At 45.4% G+C, this 20,253-nt stretch overlaps 1 protein-coding gene across 3 annotated transcripts in view; it reads right to left on the bottom strand.

Moving 5' to 3' along the window:
- Nucleotides 1-20,253, bottom strand: part of COL22A1 (collagen type XXII alpha 1 chain) — a 263,312-nt gene that overhangs the window by 1,961 nt on the left and 241,098 nt on the right. For all 3 annotated transcript variants that reach the window (XM_064442038.1, XM_064442040.1, XM_064442039.1), the window contains 12 exons: nt 15,057-15,110; nt 14,497-14,541; nt 13,520-13,573; nt 12,429-12,482; nt 10,417-10,470; nt 7,905-7,976; nt 6,048-6,083; nt 5,744-5,788; nt 5,267-5,446; nt 2,984-3,050; nt 1,387-1,569; nt 942-1,019 (listed from right to left, as the gene is read on the bottom strand). In XM_064442038.1, the coding sequence (XP_064298108.1) occupies nt 942-1,019; nt 1,387-1,569; nt 2,984-3,050; nt 5,267-5,446; nt 5,744-5,788; nt 6,048-6,083; nt 7,905-7,976; nt 10,417-10,470; nt 12,429-12,482; nt 13,520-13,573; nt 14,497-14,541; nt 15,057-15,110 (922 nt within the window). The remainder of the gene's footprint in view (nt 1-941; nt 1,020-1,386; nt 1,570-2,983; nt 3,051-5,266; nt 5,447-5,743; nt 5,789-6,047; nt 6,084-7,904; nt 7,977-10,416; nt 10,471-12,428; nt 12,483-13,519; nt 13,574-14,496; nt 14,542-15,056; nt 15,111-20,253) is intronic.

Below are 20,253 nucleotides of genomic sequence, written 5' to 3'. Positions count from 1 at the left end.
AAGGTGCCCCTAGTGAGTGACACTCCCAGGGTACAGCACTCAGCAGCGTAACATCGCAGGAGATGGCTTTGCTGCCAAACAGGGAAGAAGACATCTATTTCTGCAGATTTGGGTCTGGCTAGCGTGTATCTACAAGGATGTAACAAGTGTGTCTCCTCTGAAAGAAAATTTTCCACCATCTATGGCATGCTTGGGTGGCACAGATCTGCTGTGGCTGCTCTTCCTCTATCACCACATTGAAGTTGTGCAGCTGCATGAGCCGACTAATGACATATAGCCCTCATGAGGAGGTGAGGATGGGAAAGCTTGAGGCAAGAGCCAGCTTTGTGAGATAACTCATTTCCATGAAGCATAGCAGGTCCATTGTTACTTTAAGGCAATGCAGGGCCAGCATGCCAAATGCAGACCATGGAGTTACGAAGGCTTCCCATAGTTTCCTCCCCCAACAAAGCAGGGTAAAGGCAAAACTGATAAATGGCTCCTAATTTCAGATTAGAAACAAAATATATTTGATGTTTCTTTGTCAGCAAAGGTAAAGCATGAACTGTATGCCTGAGGCATAGGTGTTGGATATGACCTCTCATGACATCTGAGGCTGCCTGGATCTCTTGGTACAGCTTGGTCACAACAAGATTCTGGCAAGGGCAGATAAGACACTTCATAGTTTATCTAGTAGTTAAAGCTTCACTTTGGATTAGTTCCAAAGGTCAGTTAACTTAGCTGTTATTGAGGTGGATCATTATACCTGTCAGTCAGGTTGGGGAAACAAAAGTGGCCAGATATGATGCTAGTGATGTATTTTTTCCCTTTGAGCCACTTTCTACAGAAACTGTGTGCACCATATTTAAGTTATCCTGATTGGCTATGTAATATAGCAGAGACCTGTGTCCTTGTAGTGGTTCTGAGTGATGCGTTTTGTGTGGTGTTCTGGATAAACACACCTGGAATTCCTGGAGGACCTATTTCCCCTCGTTGGCCAATGCCAGTCTCTCCTTTCTCACCCTTTGCTCCTCTTTCTCCTGTAGAGAGGGGAAGAAAAATAATGAACTGATAAGCATGATCTATGGAACTAAAGAATACTACCACAGGTCTTCCATCCACACCGAAGCCAATATATTTGCTCAGAATAGTTCCTAATTGTAGCCAATCCTCTGAGATGAGACGTTAAGTAGGAATGAAGACTCATCCCACTCCGATTCTGGCCAGAGGTAGAACACATCAGCAATTACTGGTCATATTCACCACCTCTGGTTCCCCAGACTGAGGCTGCTTCTAACACATGCATTTTGAGGACCGCTTAGATGCTGCTAACAGGAGAGGTGGACACCAAAGTGTGATGGACACATGCCATTATCAGGCTGCCCAAACACACCAAGTTCCACTCACCTTTGGGGCCGATTGGTCCAGGTGGCCCTTCAGACCCAGTCTGTCCAGGCCGGCCAGGCTCTCCTGGGGGGCCAGTTCTTCCTGGGAGTCCTTCCTTCCCAGGGGGACCAGGAGGTCCTGGCCTGCCATGGGATGCTTTTATATGTGTGGGCTGTATCTGAGCCAGGATATAGGCTAACTTTGCTGTGAAGAGAAGGAAATGGGTTTGTTAGACTAGAAGGTCAGTGCTCCAAGAGACAGAGAGCCAGAAACAGTGGCCCAGCAAAGTCCAAGTATTGTCATAAATCAATTTTTCAGGACCACCCATTTCTTGTCTACACACAATACTTCCCCATAAGTCATGATGGTGCCTCCCTGACCTTCTCTAAATTATTTAAACCTCATTTCTCCGTGGCTTTAAACTTCTCCTAAATCTCATACTTAATCCTAAACACTTCTCTCATCCTCTGCTCCTTGTCTACCAAGGATCTGAAATGTCTTTTTCTTTAGCTGTGCAGCTGGTGGATTTGTGTCAAATTGGAATCATTGCTATTGCAAGAGCTTATTTCCACGGTTTCTGCTACGTGGAGCAAGATGCTACATGGCTGCTTTGTAGGGACAAAGCTTAGTTTCCTTGCTCTGGGCTTTTATACATGTGGAGTTAAAACTAATGTACCCATCTCTGGCTGTGAAGTCAGAAACTGTAAATAAGGCAGCTCCCTGCATCAGCATATTCTCCGATTTCCAAGCAGGCACATTGCTTGTCAGTTCCATATTAAGACCCTGAACAGCCTACACAGCTCTTAAGACATACTCAACATCACAAAAACATCCTACGGAACAGGGAGAGAAGGGGTTTCTATCTTCTCTTCATTGATCCAAAATATTGAATGCTTTTAGATTGGCATGGAATTTGAAGTCTCAGAGTGTGTAAATAAAATCCTTCAAATAAATCACTCTATTGAACCATGATCTTTAGCATGGAGGAAAATGCATGCAGCTATATGTCAGCTGCTCCAAGAGCTGTGTGAGAAGAAGCACTACAGCCCTGCATTTCCCTGTAGGTAGGACCAGGAGTGGTCTGCAATTCCTGTGCTATAAGAGAAGCAGTATCCCACACCCATTCCATCCCCTCTTCTCATACAGATGAGAACAGAGGAGTATCAAATGTCACAGCCAGAAATCAGGAACATTTCTTCTCCAACTGGGACCTCAAGACAAAGGTTACATCCTACTCTGATTACTTTCTCTTCCAGGGCCCCAAATTAATCTGCTTGACCTTGTATCTTCTCTTGTCCTACCATCTCAGCCCAGGCATCTGCAGGAACGAGTCTGCAGCAAAGCTCTTTGGGTAATAAAAAGTGATGAGGTGCTTAGCACAGGCAATGGCCTTGTGTTGAAAGAGAGAGAAAGCCCCTGTGCTGTTGCTGGGAACATCAACCTTAGGGAATGGTAAGGCTTGCTAAGCACATTTCATTTTACACATTCCTCCTTCCAGGCAGGCTTGTTGCAATGTGGCCTTCCATAAGCAGGAGAGGTGCAGGTGCCACCACAGCTATAGAAAGTAACTTTCGTACTCTCAGATATATCTTCTGGCTTCCCAGAGCTGATTACTTACCATCTAGTTGCTTGGATAACTCCTCTTGGATGAGCCTTCTCAAAGTCTCTAGAGATGGGGATTCCCCCTAGAGAGTAATAATCACAGCAATAACAAGACATGATAATCACAGCCAGGGGATGTGCAAACTAAACCCACCACAGAGGTTTGATGGGTTGCATTTCATCACCCATGGCATACACAGGGCTTCAGGGACTGCCTGCAAGAAAAACGTAAAGGGACTCAAAACATCCGCAGTCCCCAACCTGCTGGCAAGCCATGGGCTCAGTGGTGTACGCAGGGAGCCTGGTCAGAGGGCGTAGCTGGGACACTGTCCCCATCTCCCTCCTAGAGAAAATCTCCCTCCTATACGTTCATAGGAGAAGTAGTAGAAATCAAATCAGGAGGCATCCTCTGCCCTACTAGATCATGGTGGAAAGCTTACCTCCTTTGTCAGCACTGCATGTTTCCTTGCAGAGAGAAGTATGCATGCCCCCATAGTTAAGGTGGGTATCTAGACTTGCTATAAACACTCATACTGGATGCGTGGCCTGCCAGCAGCCCTCATCTGGGGGAAGAGAAGCTACTTTATGCATATGATACCCATTCTTCCAAATGAGTAGAAGGTTCTGCCTGATTTCAGGCTACTGAAGGGAGAAAGGAGGTGCGGCTGCCTGGCGTTCGTCCCCTACCCCGCCTCCAAGGGACAGTACCTTTCATTCCCTCTCTCAGCTCTTTTGTGCGATGTTGCTGTTGAACAGCTCTAATGGCTGTCCAAACTCAACGCTAGGTGAACAACAACGCTGGATTATGCAACTGACCAAATGATGAAAGCATTTTTGGTAGGTGGAAGGAGAATTTTTTAGTTTGGGGCTTTCCAAGAAAATAATAATTAAAAAAAAGTGGTTTTAGGGTAACCAGACTCTTCTTTTTGCACAAACTCAAAAGAAAAAAAATGTAGCTATATTTAAAAAATAAACCATTTCAGACCAGCAAGAGCAAAGTTTTCCTTTGTAAATCATAAAGTGAGGTGTTTCACTTGAAAGACTTTTCATTTTTTGGCTAAAATAATTCTTTGAATTTCTACCAGTTTTGAAAATGCTTCTGGTCAACCTAAAGACTGCATGTTTTTGCATATGAACTATTTGCATGAAACTGTTGCTTTTCCCTGACACCTATCCTTTTAACATACAAGAATGCAGTCTGTGCCCTCTATGTTTATAAAAATCCTAAGAGGCTCTTCTGAATCAGAAGTTACTCTTCATTAAGAACTGCAGATTTTATTAAACAGCTAAGAGACGTTTCAATTTTAACCAATAACATTGCTGGCAAGTATGCAGTTGGTCTATTTGCTGCCTTCTTCCCAACACAAATTTTGCATGAGAAAAAGATCTTTGTTGGTGACAAAAGAAACAATTTTGTCATTAAGTACTAACCATTTGTGATGGCTCTCAGTGAATATCCCAGTAAGTAAACACGATTATGGAACATCACCGAACACTTACAAATTACCTTTTCAAGTTTGAACCCTATTAGTTGCATTAAGCCTCCATAATCATCACTGTATTTCACCAAATCTCTGTGTTGTTGAGAAAGAGATAGAAATGCTTTGTCTAAAATTTACCAAGCTTTTGCATCAGAGATAATTTCACTGTTTATTCCCCTCTGAGGTCATCTCAATTTTAGCCTCAGGATGGACATAGCAGTTTCACTAGTGTCAGTAGCTTTTTCTCATTCTTCTACATACATTACCCTCAGGCATTCTCAGTAGCAAGACTGTTTCCCATTAGGGGAAAAAAAAAAAGATAATATTAAACAAAAATAGAATTTTGTGAATTCTGATGAGCTGAATCCAGGATTTCCAGGAAACGAGCAGTGACCTTTCCACAGCTCAGCACTTTGTCTCTCGCATAACAAGCAGCAGAGGAAGGCATAAGACCTCTGTATGAAATGCTATGCGTTAACCCCCGTATAGAAAGAAGCTTTTTCAAACTCCAGACCTATGGCCATGGTCATGTGACCTGATTTAGTATTTTAGGGATATAGGGTGTCAGGAACTGGCCACCCTGGCTATAGGTCTGGTTTGCTCAGCTCTCTTGAAGTTCAATGCAACACTCCCACAACACATCCCTGAGATATGCTATAGCTCTCCTTTTTATGTATCAAGAGATAAAATTGTTGCCTCCCTATTATAACAGACACTTGCTCTGATTTCTATCAGCCTTACTGTTATCTTAGGTACTTTCCTGATCACACGCTGTGGAAATAAAACTACTGAACAAAGCCCTTCTCTGGCAATCTTACCCTTGGTCCTGGAAATCCTGGCTGTCCCGGAGGACCCGGAGGTCCAATTTGACCAGTGTCCCCTGGGGGCCCATGGGGACCCATCAGTCCTGGGTGGCCTTTATGACCAGGTATCCCAGGATCACCTGGAGGGCCCTTTTCTCCTTGAGGTCCTTTTTCGCCTTTGATGCCAGGTTCTCCCTAAGTGAAAAAAACAACATTACCACCACAAAATAAGAGGCAAACTTCTGATTTCCAAGCACAGCAAAACACAAACAGCTGAGCTGGCAAAGTTACTGAATACAACATCTGGTGCATTACAAATGATCCACAATTACTGATGGAGAATGATTAAAGAGAGGGCTGGGAGGGTGAGGAGCATGGCAGATCTCTACAGGCCATGCTTCGGTCTTAAATGACCCCTTCCTCAGCCCCTAACTTGAAAGATCTCTCTTTATTTCAACATTCTGAAATAACTAATAATATGCTCCAACCTACCCTCTCTCCTTTGGGGCCAATTTCACCTGGTTTCCCTGGTGCACCCTGCAACAAAGTAGGGGTGAGCATGAAAGAACTATCCACAGTAACGGTAAGTAATAAAGCACATGCCTTTGCAATGATTCTTATGACCCGGGGAAAACTTATTTCCCTGCCAGTCCCACAGATCCCTGAGAGCTCCCTCTTTGCTCTCAGATATCAACAATTCAAGAAAAGAAATCAGTTTATTGCAACCCAGGTAGCATCCATGATGTTTTTTCCCCAAGTCACCAGCCCTATTGAAACAACTGGGAATTTAACTTACCTCTTTTCCGGGAGGACCTTTCTCTCCTGGTTCTCCCTGAGAGATACAGAGAGTGAATTTAGCACCAGACTTCAAGGAGTTGGAAGAAAGACCCTACCTAATAACCACAAGTCTTGCTTTCTGTTTAGAGCCCAAGTTTTCTGCTACACAGCAGTGGGTTTGGATGATTTATCCTTATCCTACTGCTACAGGTCATTCCTGGAAAGACCCATCCTACTATTTAGAAAGCATTTTTTAGTAAAACAGCATACTGTGTGAATGTAAATAAAAGGTAGTCATTTCTACCCAACCAGCTGAGGTCAGGACAGATGTTTCGTTGAAAGTGTGTTCCTGCTTTCAATATATTTTATTCCTTTTTCTTACAAATGTTTCACAAACCTTTGTACACTTTATTTGAGCTGGTGCAGCTTAAGCAATATTGATGTTATAGCCATAACAGTCTAAAGATGTAAAGGAAGTAAATTTTGTAAGAAGATGTACCATTTTGTATTACACCAGCTGAGATAATGGATATAGAGCCAGTGATAAAGCAAGGTTGAGCCTGAAAGCTTGCCTGTGATTCAGAACTATATCATAGAATATTAGAATGATTTGGGCTGGAAGGGACCTTTAACGGTCATCTAGTCCAACCCCCAATATCAAATAGCCTCAATTTAAACAAGCACCCTATTAAGGTTTCTTTTTTTACTATACTCTACATTTATAATGTCATAATTAGGCAATACAATCTTTGCATTTTAGCATTTCAGTGAAAAAAAGTCACTGCAGTCCTGAATCGCACTGATAAAATAAAGCAAACATTAAACTAGTTATAGCTAAAATTCTGCCTGCTTTCCCATATCGTGGATGGAAAGGTTCACCTTTATAGTCCATTTACAAGCCACATACATGATGATATCTATAACGTGTTCATTCAGGTGATGTTTTTCCCATAACTTGGAAACGCATATAACAACTCTGACAGTGCTAGCATACTTTCTGTATGCATGAGCAGTGTAACTAATGACAGATGTGTGATCACATCAGCTCCAAATTTGGCAGCATCAGACTCACTTGAGTATTCCTTAGGGCCACTTCAGTTTTAAATGGCCAACACATTTGCTGCTTTAAATTAATTTTCCACAGAAATATTTCTTTCTCCTATTTTCATCACGAAACTGCTTTTCCATTAAAACTCCTTCCCATCAAGAAAAAAAAAAAAAGAAAGAAAAGGGAAAGAAAAAAAAAAGAATCATCCTGTGCAAGATTCAGCTCTGCTAGATTCACATGGAAACCTTTTAAATCTCATTTTAAGTCACAGCAGAGCTAGAAACAAAAATATTTACCCAGCATTCACCTTTCCATCCTTCCAGTGGGATGTAACATATTTTACTTGCCTTGGAAGGGCTAAAAATATTGGATTTCGAGGCAGTCATATTTTCAAGTGTATAGGTATTATTTTGGTAGATATATGATTGCTTTATTTGCAATGTACCTCTGTCGCTGGTAAAATACCTATATTATTATTATTAGCACTTATAATTTCCCTATTTAGCCTGTCTGGAGTCCATGCAGAGCTATAGTCTGAGTAACTTAAATACCTCATACCCCTATGAAGACGACCAGCCTGATCAATGCACACATTATCAGGGCTGACTGGCAGGTACCAGCTCAGTAAATGAGATCACGGGTGTTCGTCCATAACAAAAATGCTGGTTTTGCAGTATCCTTTAGAAGTAGAGAGTTTGGTTTCTGGATCTGTCAGATCTCCTGCCTATGTTTTTTACCCAATTAAAGTTGCCTATATTTCTTCTTCATCAGTCCAACATTTAAAAGCACACAAATTAATAGGTCTAATCCATCCCCAGACATACTTACCGGCGGTCCTCGGGGTCCTATGAAGCCAGGGAGGCCTGGGCTGCCGTTTTCTCCTTTATTTCCTTTAGGACCCTTAGGACAGAAATGAGACAGACACTAGCAGCCCTTTCTGCAACACCTCTTTTCCAGAGCATGCATTTACAGATACATTGGACCTGGGAAATTTCACTTTAGCACTAGGACTCCCAAAACTGGCAAGTAAAGGAAGAACAAAGTAGCTGAGAAAAGCATATTGCCAGCACCACATTTGCACTATTAATAAGCTACGTGGGGTCCCTGTGAGAAGACCAAAAGGAAGTGACAGTTGTGGAAGTGACAGGAGGTATGTTTGGTGGCGGTTCTGGCACTGCATGGCTTATAAGGTGGTGGTGCGGAGCGGAAACGCTGAGATGCGCCACAACAGGGAAACAGTGCAGATGGTCATACTGCTCAAACCGGAGAACACAAACAACAGACAGCTCCTGGGGTGCTCTTTTGCCTTTATTTCCAGGTTCCATTTTTAAAATGTCTGCCTTTTACTTATCTCTTATGATATTCTGTCAAACTATCCCTTTTTCTTACAGATCGGGGCAGCTTAAATGGCAATTCGTGATACAGAGCCATTTCACGTACACTCTTATTTTCTTTTCTTTCCCAACTTTGTCCCCTACCCTTTAATTCAGAACATATCCCTTTTTCTTCTTAGAGTAAACTTGTCTTCATTTTAAGCCCGTCTTGTGCAAAGGAAGCACCAACAAACCTGACAGGCACGAAGCACGTGGCTTTCGGGGATGCAATCAGCCCTGGAGATTTCAGAGGCTGGGTTCCACTGCTGTGTGCAGGCTTAAGCATGAGCACTGTGAAGTGGGATGGGCACTGTCAAATGGCAGATGCAAAAGAAGAAGGCTCCTGGCAGGTTTTATCTTGTGATTACGAGTCAGCAATGGTGAAGGTGGAAGAGAAACCCTTATTACCATGATAACCTTCCTCACTTCTTTTTTCCCAAATACAAATACAGTATTTCAGCTTGTCACACTACATTGTGAAGGAAATTAGTGCACTTCCAGGCAAGGCTAGAAATAAATTGACTTGTGTATAGCACAAGGAAATACTTCCCTTAATAACCTTTATGAAAGTGAGCGGATTTATTTTAATGACAGAGAAGGATACTGATGAGGTGACTGTTCTTCTGACCAACACTGTCTCATTGTTTACCCTTTCTCAACCATCTGACTTTATCCTTTTTCAATCTCTTATGTTATTTTTGGACTGTGAATCCTCTGGAGAAGAGACTACTGTAGTTTTGTAATGTGCAGGCAGCTGCCTGGTGAGTCCCTGGGTCGCTAGCTGACTGTCTAGGTAATGTGATAATGTGATGATGATTTGGCACTCACAGGGCATCCCAAAGCCACAGCGGCCAGGTGAAGACCCAGAAAGCCAAAAAGCGGTAACAGGAATTGGGAACAGCAGTGGGCATGATGAGAAGAAGAAATGAATGTTGAAAAGGAAGGTAAGAAGAAGTTACATCAAGGAGAAAAAAGCATCAGCCCTAATTCTTGGCTGCAGAAAGGCTGCGAGACTGCACCACTCCTACCCCAGCTGTAACCTGTGAGTTATCACCTCCCCATGCAGAAAGGTGATGCTTACTTCACTGAGACCACTCGGGAGGAGACATCCCTACAGCAAAGCAATACGTGCTCAGGGCGCAAGGCTGAGGTTGCTTTATGGCCTTGCCAGGGCCACAGAGTGCAGTCCTGCTGCAATTTTTCAGATTCTCCTGTTACGCCTTTCTGCCTATTTGAATCTAACAGCCCAGCAACCTGTAACGTCTAGGCGGACAAAGAGAGGGAAGAGCCCTGTGTTGCAATAGATGCTACTGGACAGAAAGGTACATTTGCATGGATTTGCTGAATCCTGAATAATTTTCAGCAGCAGAACAGAGAAAGAAAAACAAAACCACAACCAAAACAAAACAAAAAAACCTAAAACTCCTCACTCTCCTTACAGCTCTTCATTACCATGCTGTTCTTCCACACAGGATGGCCCCAGGGGGGTTTCATTCTGCTTCGTGATCTTGGTTTACTGCCCACTGTCTGCTCTTTCCCCAAGTGCCTGGGGAGGATTTTGCTGCTGCTGCTTTTCCTCAATGGCAGCCTGCCAACTCCCTGAGGCCCTCTCCTTCCCTGTGACAACTCTCTGCTGGCTGCACAGTCTCTGCTTAGCAAAATTAAATCTACTAGTGAAGGTCAGGCATGATAATCTTTTTTTCCATACCAGGTAATCAATCGTTTCCTTTTTCTGTGAGCACTTTTGCTGGGAAAAATGATGACACAGCTAGCAGCTCAGTTCCAGGAATGTAGCCAAACCCCCTTTGATGCCATGGCCAGCCAGTGATTTTCAGGTCGCCGATCTTCAGACATGGCAGCTTCAGGGATGGTAAGCGGCTACATATAATCCACTCCATCTGTACTTCATCAATCACCACTCCTTGACATAACTGCTTGCTGCATGAGTATCCCTTTGTGGTACTTACTGGGTTACCTGCCGGGCCAGGTTCTCCTGCAGATCCAGGCGCTCCATTCTTGCCCTATGTCAAAAGGAAAAGCGTTAGTGAAGTAACGTATACTACAATCAAAAATATCCACCTACTGCTACGCCAGCAGGGATTTCTTTAGCATCGTCTAACCTCCTCTCTTGGCATATTGCAGAGTAAAGGTCTCTTTCCAGTTGAGCCCACAACTTCTGCATCCCCGATTGCATGGCTGACCCCATCTCAGGACAAAAAATTGAGATGTGGACCCAAATCCCCTAGTCCGAAGAGGACCAAACCACCACTCCTCCTCCTTTTCTTCACCCTTATCCCTATCATACGCAGCATCCGTCTGGACGGATGGACCCACCTACTCTGGCTGCTCCAAGTCACCAGTGTTCAGACAAGTCCCTTTAGTCCATGTTTGAAGCACCTTTTGGCAACTCACTGATCAATGTCAAAGTGCTGGGCACTAGCTGATAGGTATGTCCAGATCCCCCCACACCTTCCTGTGTTAGAAAACTTCCTCTCTCCAGTGGCTGATGTAGGTCCTGCAAATTACTGCCTACCGTCCTCTCCTCAGGGCTGTCATCTGAATCAGGGTCCAGAAGCCAGGAATCTATTTTTTAGTCATCTCAGGATTCCTCTTTTTTGGGGAAAAATTTGTCCTAAAAGCCTTGAGGCATCTGATACTTGCTTGACACCAGACAACTCAGAATGAGCCAAATCACCCTTTAAAAGGACCTGTTTTTCACCATTCCTTATCAAAGGAGCTGAGCTGACTGTCTACACTGACTAAAGTTTGATGAGATTAATTTCTATACCCTGCTCCTCTTTCCTCCTAACTCACCATGAAGAGATGTTTTTCCCTGAATTGGAGTTGACCGTAAAGACCAGCCTTTGTACTGGCAATATTTAAAATCATCCCCCACACTCTTTATTAGAGAAGAAACAAAGCAAAGGAAGAACAAGAGAAACTGATACTTCGCCCCCCAACACAGAAAACCCCAAGTTTCTCTCCTCCAAAACAGAATATGTCCTGGAGTTATGATAATTTCTGTCTCCTCAAATCTTTTTATTCATTGCTAGTGCTGTGCAGGGGCATGACACATTAGTGAATGATCCAGCAGCACAGGAATAATGAGATAAATTACAAGGTAGACACAGAGCCCTCCATATGTTCCAGCAGTCTAATTTAAACCCCTACCCTCCCAGCTCAGAGGGACCTGCCGCTCCAGCTCCTGGCATTGCTGGCTGAATCAGCATTTTGCCCTGATTATGGAATAGGTTGTACAATCTGTTTCACTAGCAGGTCTTCCGAGAAGGAAAAAGAAATCACTCATTGCAACATATTAAAGATGTGCCTAGGTTCAGCAACAGAGACTTGTATTCAAATTTGGAAAGGGTTGATTTTTAAGAGAGAATTAAAAAACCCATTAACTTAATAAAAGTAATTTCTGAGCCACCCCAGATGACACTTTCTGAAATGTCAACTAAATTGCCATTTCACTGCTGAAGTTGTAATAAAACTCTACAGGTGTTCAATTAGACAAACCTTTTCCTAAAGTTTACTTTTTGTTGTTTCTTTTTCCCCCAGAAAAAATCACAGAGAGCATGACATAAATGAATAATATCACAACTGGACCCCACATATCTCAAACTGGGCACCCGCAATTAGTGTCTACCTTGAAAACTGAGGCCATGTGAGGAGCAAGTGAGATGCCAGACAGGACTGGAATATGAGCCCTTCTGACACTGCAGTCCTGGCAGAATCCATTAAACTACTCTTCCCATGGAGTCAGCAACCATCACTCCATTTCACTATTATAAAAGTCTTCAGCTGTTTCTAGCAATATCATTCTGCCTACTTTGAGAACGACAAATCGAAGTGTTTTAATCAAACATCACCCGAATCTTGCTTAAGACTCTTCTTCCAAAACAGTGCTCTGGACTACAGGACATTTCCACTACACAAATGTACCTCCAGAAACGGCTTGTCAGGAGAGAAAACTCACCGGCTGCCCTCTGAGTCCTCGAGGGCCCTGTGGTCCTATGGGACCAGTATCACCCTGAAATGAAGAAAAGTATTCTGGGGAGTGAGAAAGATTCGACATGGAGACAAGCAAACAAGCACTTAAAAATGTTCCTACTAAATTACACTGTTCACTTAGGAGGGGGAAACAGCGTTAAAGAAGTCTCACTACCCCCTTTCTGTTAGGTATGAGGAAGACCAGCCTTTTGAATTTTAAATATCTATCACTAAAAGCAGTCTAATTACAGGCAGAAATCATCATTATCGGGTTATCTTAAAGCTGGAGTTCTCAGGGACAGAGATACTTTAGTACTTCACAAAGAATTGACTTCTTTGTCCTCTCTTGAAGGAGGCTTAAGGCCTGCTTCTATCTTCTCTGAGGCATTCCCTAAGGTCTGTCTCCCATTTTACTTTGTAGGGTACCATTTACAGCACAACAGTTTTCCAGAGATACAACGGGGTGCAAAGGAGAAACAACTTCCCCAAGTCCCACAGCAATGGCATGTCAGCACGTGGTATGTTGCTCAGCAGCTGCTGCAGGATCCCACGTCAGCTGCACTCTCCCAGGACTTTGCTATGTGACTGCATTTGACACTAATAATGTCAAAGGATCTGTTTGTACCATCTTTCTTTCCTGTGAGCAGCAGCGTCTTATTCCGTAGGTATTTCGCAGATTTCAGTGGAGCTATGCGTGAAGTATGGTACAGCTTTTGCAGAGGAAGCGTGACAGAACCTGGCCCAGCGGGACCTGCAGAATGAAGCACTTCTCGGAGAGGGGTGGCAGAAAGCAGGTCCATGGCTACACAGCACAGCCTGGGATTCAAACTATGCAGCTTTCTCTGCTTTTCCAAAGACACAGCTGATATTTAAGTGTCAGCAGCTGAGCAGTGACAAAAGCCCTCAAATTCTTTGTTACCCTAATGATCACTGCACAAACCATTCCCTGGGCTCTGCTGCAGTATTTCACCCTTTATTGCAATTTCTGCAGCTGTTTTAGGTCAAGGTCACTGTGAATGAAAATCTTCATTTGTCAGGGAGCAGGAAATTAGTTTCTGCTTAAAATGTTACACTTACATCCTTCCCTGGCGGCCCCTCACGCCCAGCAGGACCTGTCGCACCTGGCTCCCCCTGCAATTCAGCAAACAGGAAAGAGAGATCAGCTCAAGGTCGAAGACAGACCAGTAACACCACCGTAAGTGGTATGGAGTTTCTGCAATACTGGACTGAGCTCAGTGAAAACTTTCTAAAGCCAACATGAGCCTCGTACACCATACATGACACCCAGCTTATAAAAATAACCCAGAAGCATCTTCTATAACTGATGCACAAGACAGTGCACTGCTGTCCAGCAGAATATTTGCTAGAAATATTCATTTCCAATCTATTCATGATACAGAAACTACCGTAATGAGGAATAGATGAGGAACTCCAGCACTGGATTTTGCAGCTAAGCTCCTGCAAGCACAGCATTTTATTTCCCTGTAAAATGCCAGAATTAGGCAGAAGGACATTCAGTTTTGTATTCCACTTTCTATGCCCAGGAGCTTTTTGTACTGCATTGCTCAGAACTGAGAGGAGACCAACTTTTCATACAAGATTTGAGCTTTGGGTTTTGTGATCCAGAGGCAACTAAGTCAAAGGGCTAGAGACATTTCTATTCTCATTTCTGTAAGTTTTGTCCCTCAATTTACTTTGCACTTCTTCAGTGTTTTTCAAGGAGAGCTAATATATGATAACAAGTGCCTCACCTCGTACATCAGTGTTTTTACCAGAGGGATGTGGTATGGAGGCATCGTTAAAACTTTCTCACAAAAGGCTATCTCAAAGTGAGAATCAGAGGATGCAGCTCTACCAGCTGCCTCACCTTACCTAGAAGCAGAACTTCAGCAGAGGGAATGAAGACAGCTGCTGTGATTTTATGCCATGGGTTGAAAACAGGCATGTTAAACACAGACCTATTATAATTTTTACCTATTGCCTCAGAAGGGCCAGCTTCAATTCACACAATCTTTCTCCACAGGATCATCATTCATGTGGTACGTGTTACTTACCCGGGGGCCTGGGGGACCTGTATCTCCTCTCTGTCCTTTAAAACCCTACAAAAGAGAATGAAAGCAACAATCGCTCATTACTCTGATGCCTGAAACACTAAGAAAACTCTAGCTTGAATATGCACTTAATAACCTTTCCAATTTTGCCTAACATTACTTCCACAGCTCCTTAGGCTGCAAGACCAAGACTGTACTCTGTGTATTCCTGGTGTGACCAGCCCATAGATTATTTAGCCCTAAATTTCCTTGTCCCCATCGTTTCAGAGGATGCGTAACAGAGCACAAGGGCCACAGCTGTGACCATGCCTTCCGGTAGAAGGTGTGTCATGAAGTTACGTGCTTTAAATCCTAGGTAAGGTACCTACTCTTCTCCAAGTGTGAAGGATTTGGAAATGCCTGTGTTTGATTTGTGTTGATTACTTATTTATTTAGTCTCCATGCCATGACTATTCTCACCCAGGCAAGATCTTTGGTTATAGGTTTGCATTAGTAAAGGTGTTCATCTACCCAACAAAAGCTTCCTGTACAGAAGAACAGGAACCCATCAGAGAAGCACCTACCGGTAAGCCTCTGGCACCCTCCTGGCCTGGGAGGCCTGGTTCTCCAGGCTTTCCCTATGGGAAACGATAATGTTCATGTTAGTGAGAGTCTCAGGTCCATCTTTCTGCTGTTGAAAATCTCCTACTCCTCTACCTTAGGATGTAACAGCACTGAGGACCGTGATTGCTCAGGGTTTCTCCAGCAACACTGGAGTCTGCACATACAACAAGGACTGTAGTGACAGACATTCCCATACATACCCTTACCCACACAGTCACGAACACAGCCTTTGAGGTCCAAAGGCAGCTTAAACCTTTGGACTGGTGTACCTTTACAAGGTTTTAATGTCATAGAATCATAGAATGGTTTGGGTTAGAAGGGACCTTTAGAGGCCATCTAGTCCAACCCCCCTGCAGTGAGCAGGGACATCTTCAACTAGATCAGGTTGCTCAGAGCCCCATCCAACCTGACATTGAAGGTTTCCAGGGATGGGGTCTCCACAACCTCTCTGGGCAACCTGTGCCAGTGTTTCACCACCCTCATTGTAAAACATTTTTTCTTTATATCCAGTCTAAACCTACTCTCCTTTAGTTTAAAACCATCACCCCTTGTCCTATCACAATAGCCGTTGTTAAAGAGGTCACCCCCATCCTTCCTATAGTCCCCCTTTAAGTACTGGAAGGCTGCAATAAGGTCTCCCTGCATCATTCTCTTCTGCAGGCTGAACAACCCCAACTCTCTCAGCCTGTCCTCGTAGGAGAGGTGCTCTAGCCTTTGGATAATTTTTCTGGCCTCCTCTGGACCCACTCCAACACGTCCATGTCCTTCCTGTGCTGAGGGCTCCAGAGCTGGACGCATCCCTGCAGGTGGGGTCTCACCAGAGCAGAGCAGAGGGGCAGAATCCCCTCCCTCGGCCTGCTGGCCACACTGCTTTTGATGCAGCCCAGGATAAGGTTGGCCTTCTGGGCTGCGAGCAAACATTGTTGGTTCATGTCCAGCTTTTCATCCCCCAGTACCCCCAAGTCCTTCTCTGCAGGGCTGCTCTTGATCCCTTTGTCCCCCAGCCTGTATTGATATTGGGGGTTGCCCCAACCCAGGTCTTGTTGAACCTCATAAGGTTCTCACAGGCCCACCTCTCCAGCTTGTCCAGGTCTCTTTGGATGACATCCTGTCCTTCTGGCACGTCAACTCTACCGCTCAGCTTGGTGTCATCTGCAAACTTGCTGAGGATGCGCACTCAGTCCCACTGTCTATGTCATTGATGAAGATATTAAACAGTACTGGTCCCAGTACGGACCCCTGAGGGACACCACTCATCACAAGTCTCCATCTGGACATTGAGCCATTGACCCCTACCCTCTGGATGCGACCATCCAACCAAGTCCTTATCCACCGAACAGTCCACCCATCAAATCCATATCTCTCCAGTTTAGAGAGAAGGATGCTGTGTGGGACTGTGTCAAAGGCCTTACAGAAGTCCAGACAGATGACATCCATAGCTCTTCCCTTGTCCACTGATGTAGTCTTTTCATCACAGAAGGCGACTAGGTTGGTCAGGCAGGACTTGTCCCTGGCGAAGCCATGCTGACTGCCTTGGATCACCTCCCTGTCCTCCATGTGCCTTAGCATAGCTTCTAGGAGGATCTGTTCCACGATCTTCCCAGGCACAGAGCTGAGGCTGACAGGTCGGTAGCTCCCCGGGTTCTCCTTTCTACCCTTTTTAAAGATGGGAAAAATGTTTCCCTTCTTCCAGTCCCCAGGGCCTTCATCTGACTGCCATGACTTTTCCAATATCATGGAGAGTGGCTTGGCAACGACATCAGCCAATTCCCTCAGGACTCTGGGGTGCATCTCATCAGGTCCCATAGACTTGTGTATATCCAGGTTCCTCAGGTGGTCACAAACCTGATCTTCCCTAACAGTGGGAGGGGCTTTATCCCCCTGGTCTCCATCTTGTGGTCCATCGACCTGGGAGAAATGAGGAGAGAGGCTACCAGTGAAGACTGAGGCAAAAAAGTGCTTGAGTACCTCAGCCTTCTCCTCGTTTGTTGATACTAGACCACCGTTCTTGTTCATTGGGCGGTACGCTTTCTTTAACTTTCCTTTTCTGATTGACGTACCTGTAGAAGCCTTTCTTGTTATTTTTTTTGCATCCCTTGCCAAATCCAGCTCCAGCTGCACCTTGGCCATCCTGACCCCATCCCTACACAACCAGGCAGTGTCCCTATACTCTTCCCAGGATACCTGTCCCTGCTTCCACTGCTGGTTCAGTTGCCTCTTGCTCTTTATTTTGACCAGCAGGTCTCAACTCAGCCATGCTGGTCTCTTCCCTTCCTTGCCTGATTTCTTACACCTGGGAACTGAGAGCTTTCGCAACCTACAGAACGCTTCCTTAAAGATCTGCCAGCTCTCTTCTGTTCCCTTGTCCCTGAGGACCATTTCCCAGGGGGTCCTGCTGACTAACTGCTTGAAGAGCTGGAAGACTGCTTTCCTAAAATTTAGTGTCCTGACTACACTCCTCGCTTTTCCCGTATCCCTCAGGAGTGTGAACTCCACCAATGTGTGATCACTGCAGCCCAGGCTGCCTCCAGTCTTGACATCACCAATGAGCTCACTTGCATTGGTGACCACCAGGTCTAGTATTACATCCCCTCGGATAGGGCTTATTACCTGGCTTAAGAAGTTATCCTTAATGCATTCTAAGAATCTCCTGGATTGCCTATGGCTCACCATGCTACTTTTCCAGCAGATGTCAGGGTGGTTGAAGTCCCCCAGCAGGACGGGAGCCTGCGAGTGTGAAGCCTCCTGGAGTTGGAGTAAGAAGGCTTCATCATTAGGCACCTCTTGATCAGGCAGCCTTTAGGAGACACCAACCACAAGGTTCCCTTTGTTGCCTCAGTCTCTAATTCTTACCCATAAGCTTTCAACCTGCTCGTGGTTATTCTTCAGGGACAGCTCTTCACACTCTATTTATTTCTTGATGTAGAGAGCAACACTTCTGCCCCTCCTTCCTTGCCTGTCCCTTCTGAACAGCCTGTAGCCATTGATAACCACATTCCAGTCATGGAATTTGTCCACCAAGTTCAGTAATGGAAATCAGTTCATAGCTTTCTAGCAGCCCCGTAGTTTCCAACTCCTCTTGTCTGTTTCCCATGCTGTGTGAGTTAGTATAGAAGCATTTCATCTGGGCTGTGGGCCATGTCTCCTTAGAGGAACGCCTCTTGTTTCCCTTAAGGTGTTTCATGGGAGTTTCCTTCTTGGCTGCTGTTACCTCAGGAGCCCCCAGCTCACCTCACAAGACGTTGACTGTGCTGCAGTGTCCCCAGCACGCCTCTGGGCAACAGGTTGAGGGCTCACACTAGCAGCCTGTCCCTCTAACCATTGTGGATCATCCCACAGCTTGTCACAGGCAAGCCTGATTTATTCCCCCTCCTCCTTCGCCTCGAGTTTAAAGCCCTGTCAATGAGCCCCACAAGCTCCTGAGAGAAGACCCTCATTCCCCTTTGAGAAAGATAGCTCCCATTTGACGCCAGCAATCCCAGTGCCGTGTAGGCCATCCCATTGTCAAAAAACCCAAAGTTATGTCGGTGACACCAGCCACGGAGCCATGTATTGATAGATTGGGTCCACCTGTTCCTTTCAACACCACTGCCCACCAACCAGAAGAAGGGAGGAAAAGAACCTATGCCCCGGATTCCCTCATTAACCGTCCCAAGGCCCTGAAGTCTCTTTTAATCACCCCTGGGTTACTTACTGCAATTACATCACCGCCCATGTGGAAGGGCAGTTACAGGTAGTAGTCTGAGGGCCGTACCAGGCTGGGAAGTTTCCTAGTGATATCTCTAACCTGGGCTCCTGGGAGGGAGCAGACTTCCCTATGAGGAAGGTCAGCCCAGCATATTGAACCCTCTGTTCCCCTCAGAAGGGAGTCTCCTACACCTATGACCCATCTTTTTTATCTTGTGGAGGTGGTGGTAACATGGAGGGGTAGGTGTTTCTGATCTTGGTGACTCCTCTGATGTAGCTGGATTGGCACCCACATCATCCACTGACTGGTCCTCCGCGTCTAGAGCCTCATACCTATTGTGCAGGGGTGTCTGCGGGGGATGAGGTGGGCAAGGGAAGGGTTCTCTTGCTGCCCTGATTGTGGACTTGTTTCCACTTGTAGTTCCCCTTTAAGACCCTGCCTACATCCTGGTGGGGGGATGATACTGGATCTCTTTGATCACGGGCTCTTTCTGGTGGTTGACCCTGTTCAGGTTTCCGGGAGGTCAGAGCATGGTTCCATCAGTCTCTCTCTTGCTCGGAGTCGCTGATGCTCCTCAGTCTATCTATGTCCTCTCTTAGCTCTGCAACCAGGCCAAGCAGATAGTCCACCTGATCACACCTTACACAGTTGTTCCCTCTGCTGCCATCTGTTTCCAGCGCAAGCTGGTGGCCTCCCTGCAGCCAGAGACCTGGATGGCTGTGTGTTTTCTTGGGTTGACACATCCTTTCTGGCTAGTGCAGAGGACAGAGCCTTCCACCCGGTGGATGCCATGGCTATGCTCCCTCTCACCACCTGAACTTACTGAACTTACCTCTTGAGCTGGGAGAGACACTTCACCTTCCCTGCATGCCCTGCCTCCATAAACTGCTGCACCACACCCTGTTCGCCCTAGTCCTGGTCGCTCGTGCTCCCTGGGGGTTGCTTTTGTACGTGAGGGGTTTTTGCTGCCTTTGCTCATGTCCTGGCCCACACTGAGTCAGAGCTGCCGCGTCAGGAGCTCATTTGTTCCCGCTCTGGGGGCGCTGGGCTACCCTCTCTCTCCCTGTGCTTTTGCCTTCATGCTTTTGCTGCGGTTTTGCTGCTTTAGGAAGGTTCCTCTGGCACGATCCTTTGCTCCGGAGCCCTTCGCCTTGGTGGGGTAGTTGAAGGGGTAGTGCACAGAACTGTACCAACACTTAGTGAGCACATACAATATCGGCATCTGCATGTAGAAACCAGGTGTTTTGATGTAAGCACACAACTGTCTGCAGCGCTGTGACAAGTGCTGCTCCACATACCAGTTCTCCTAATGACTGGGGACTTGGCTCTTCACAGAACCACTAGGTCCCATTTCACAAGTCACAGAAAGAAGCTGGCAAAGCCAGATACTGGAAGCACATTCCTCATGCAACAAACACAGTTGCAAGGAATAACATTCACTGCCCAATTTATTAACATTTCCTTTTGGC

This window comes from Phalacrocorax carbo, chromosome 2 (assembly GCF_963921805.1).
Source record: "Phalacrocorax carbo chromosome 2, bPhaCar2.1, whole genome shotgun sequence".
Classification (NCBI taxonomy): domain Eukaryota; kingdom Metazoa; phylum Chordata; class Aves; order Suliformes; family Phalacrocoracidae; genus Phalacrocorax; species Phalacrocorax carbo.
Note: the sequence above shows the minus strand (reverse complement) of the source record. Positions and strands in the feature narration are given on the sequence as shown.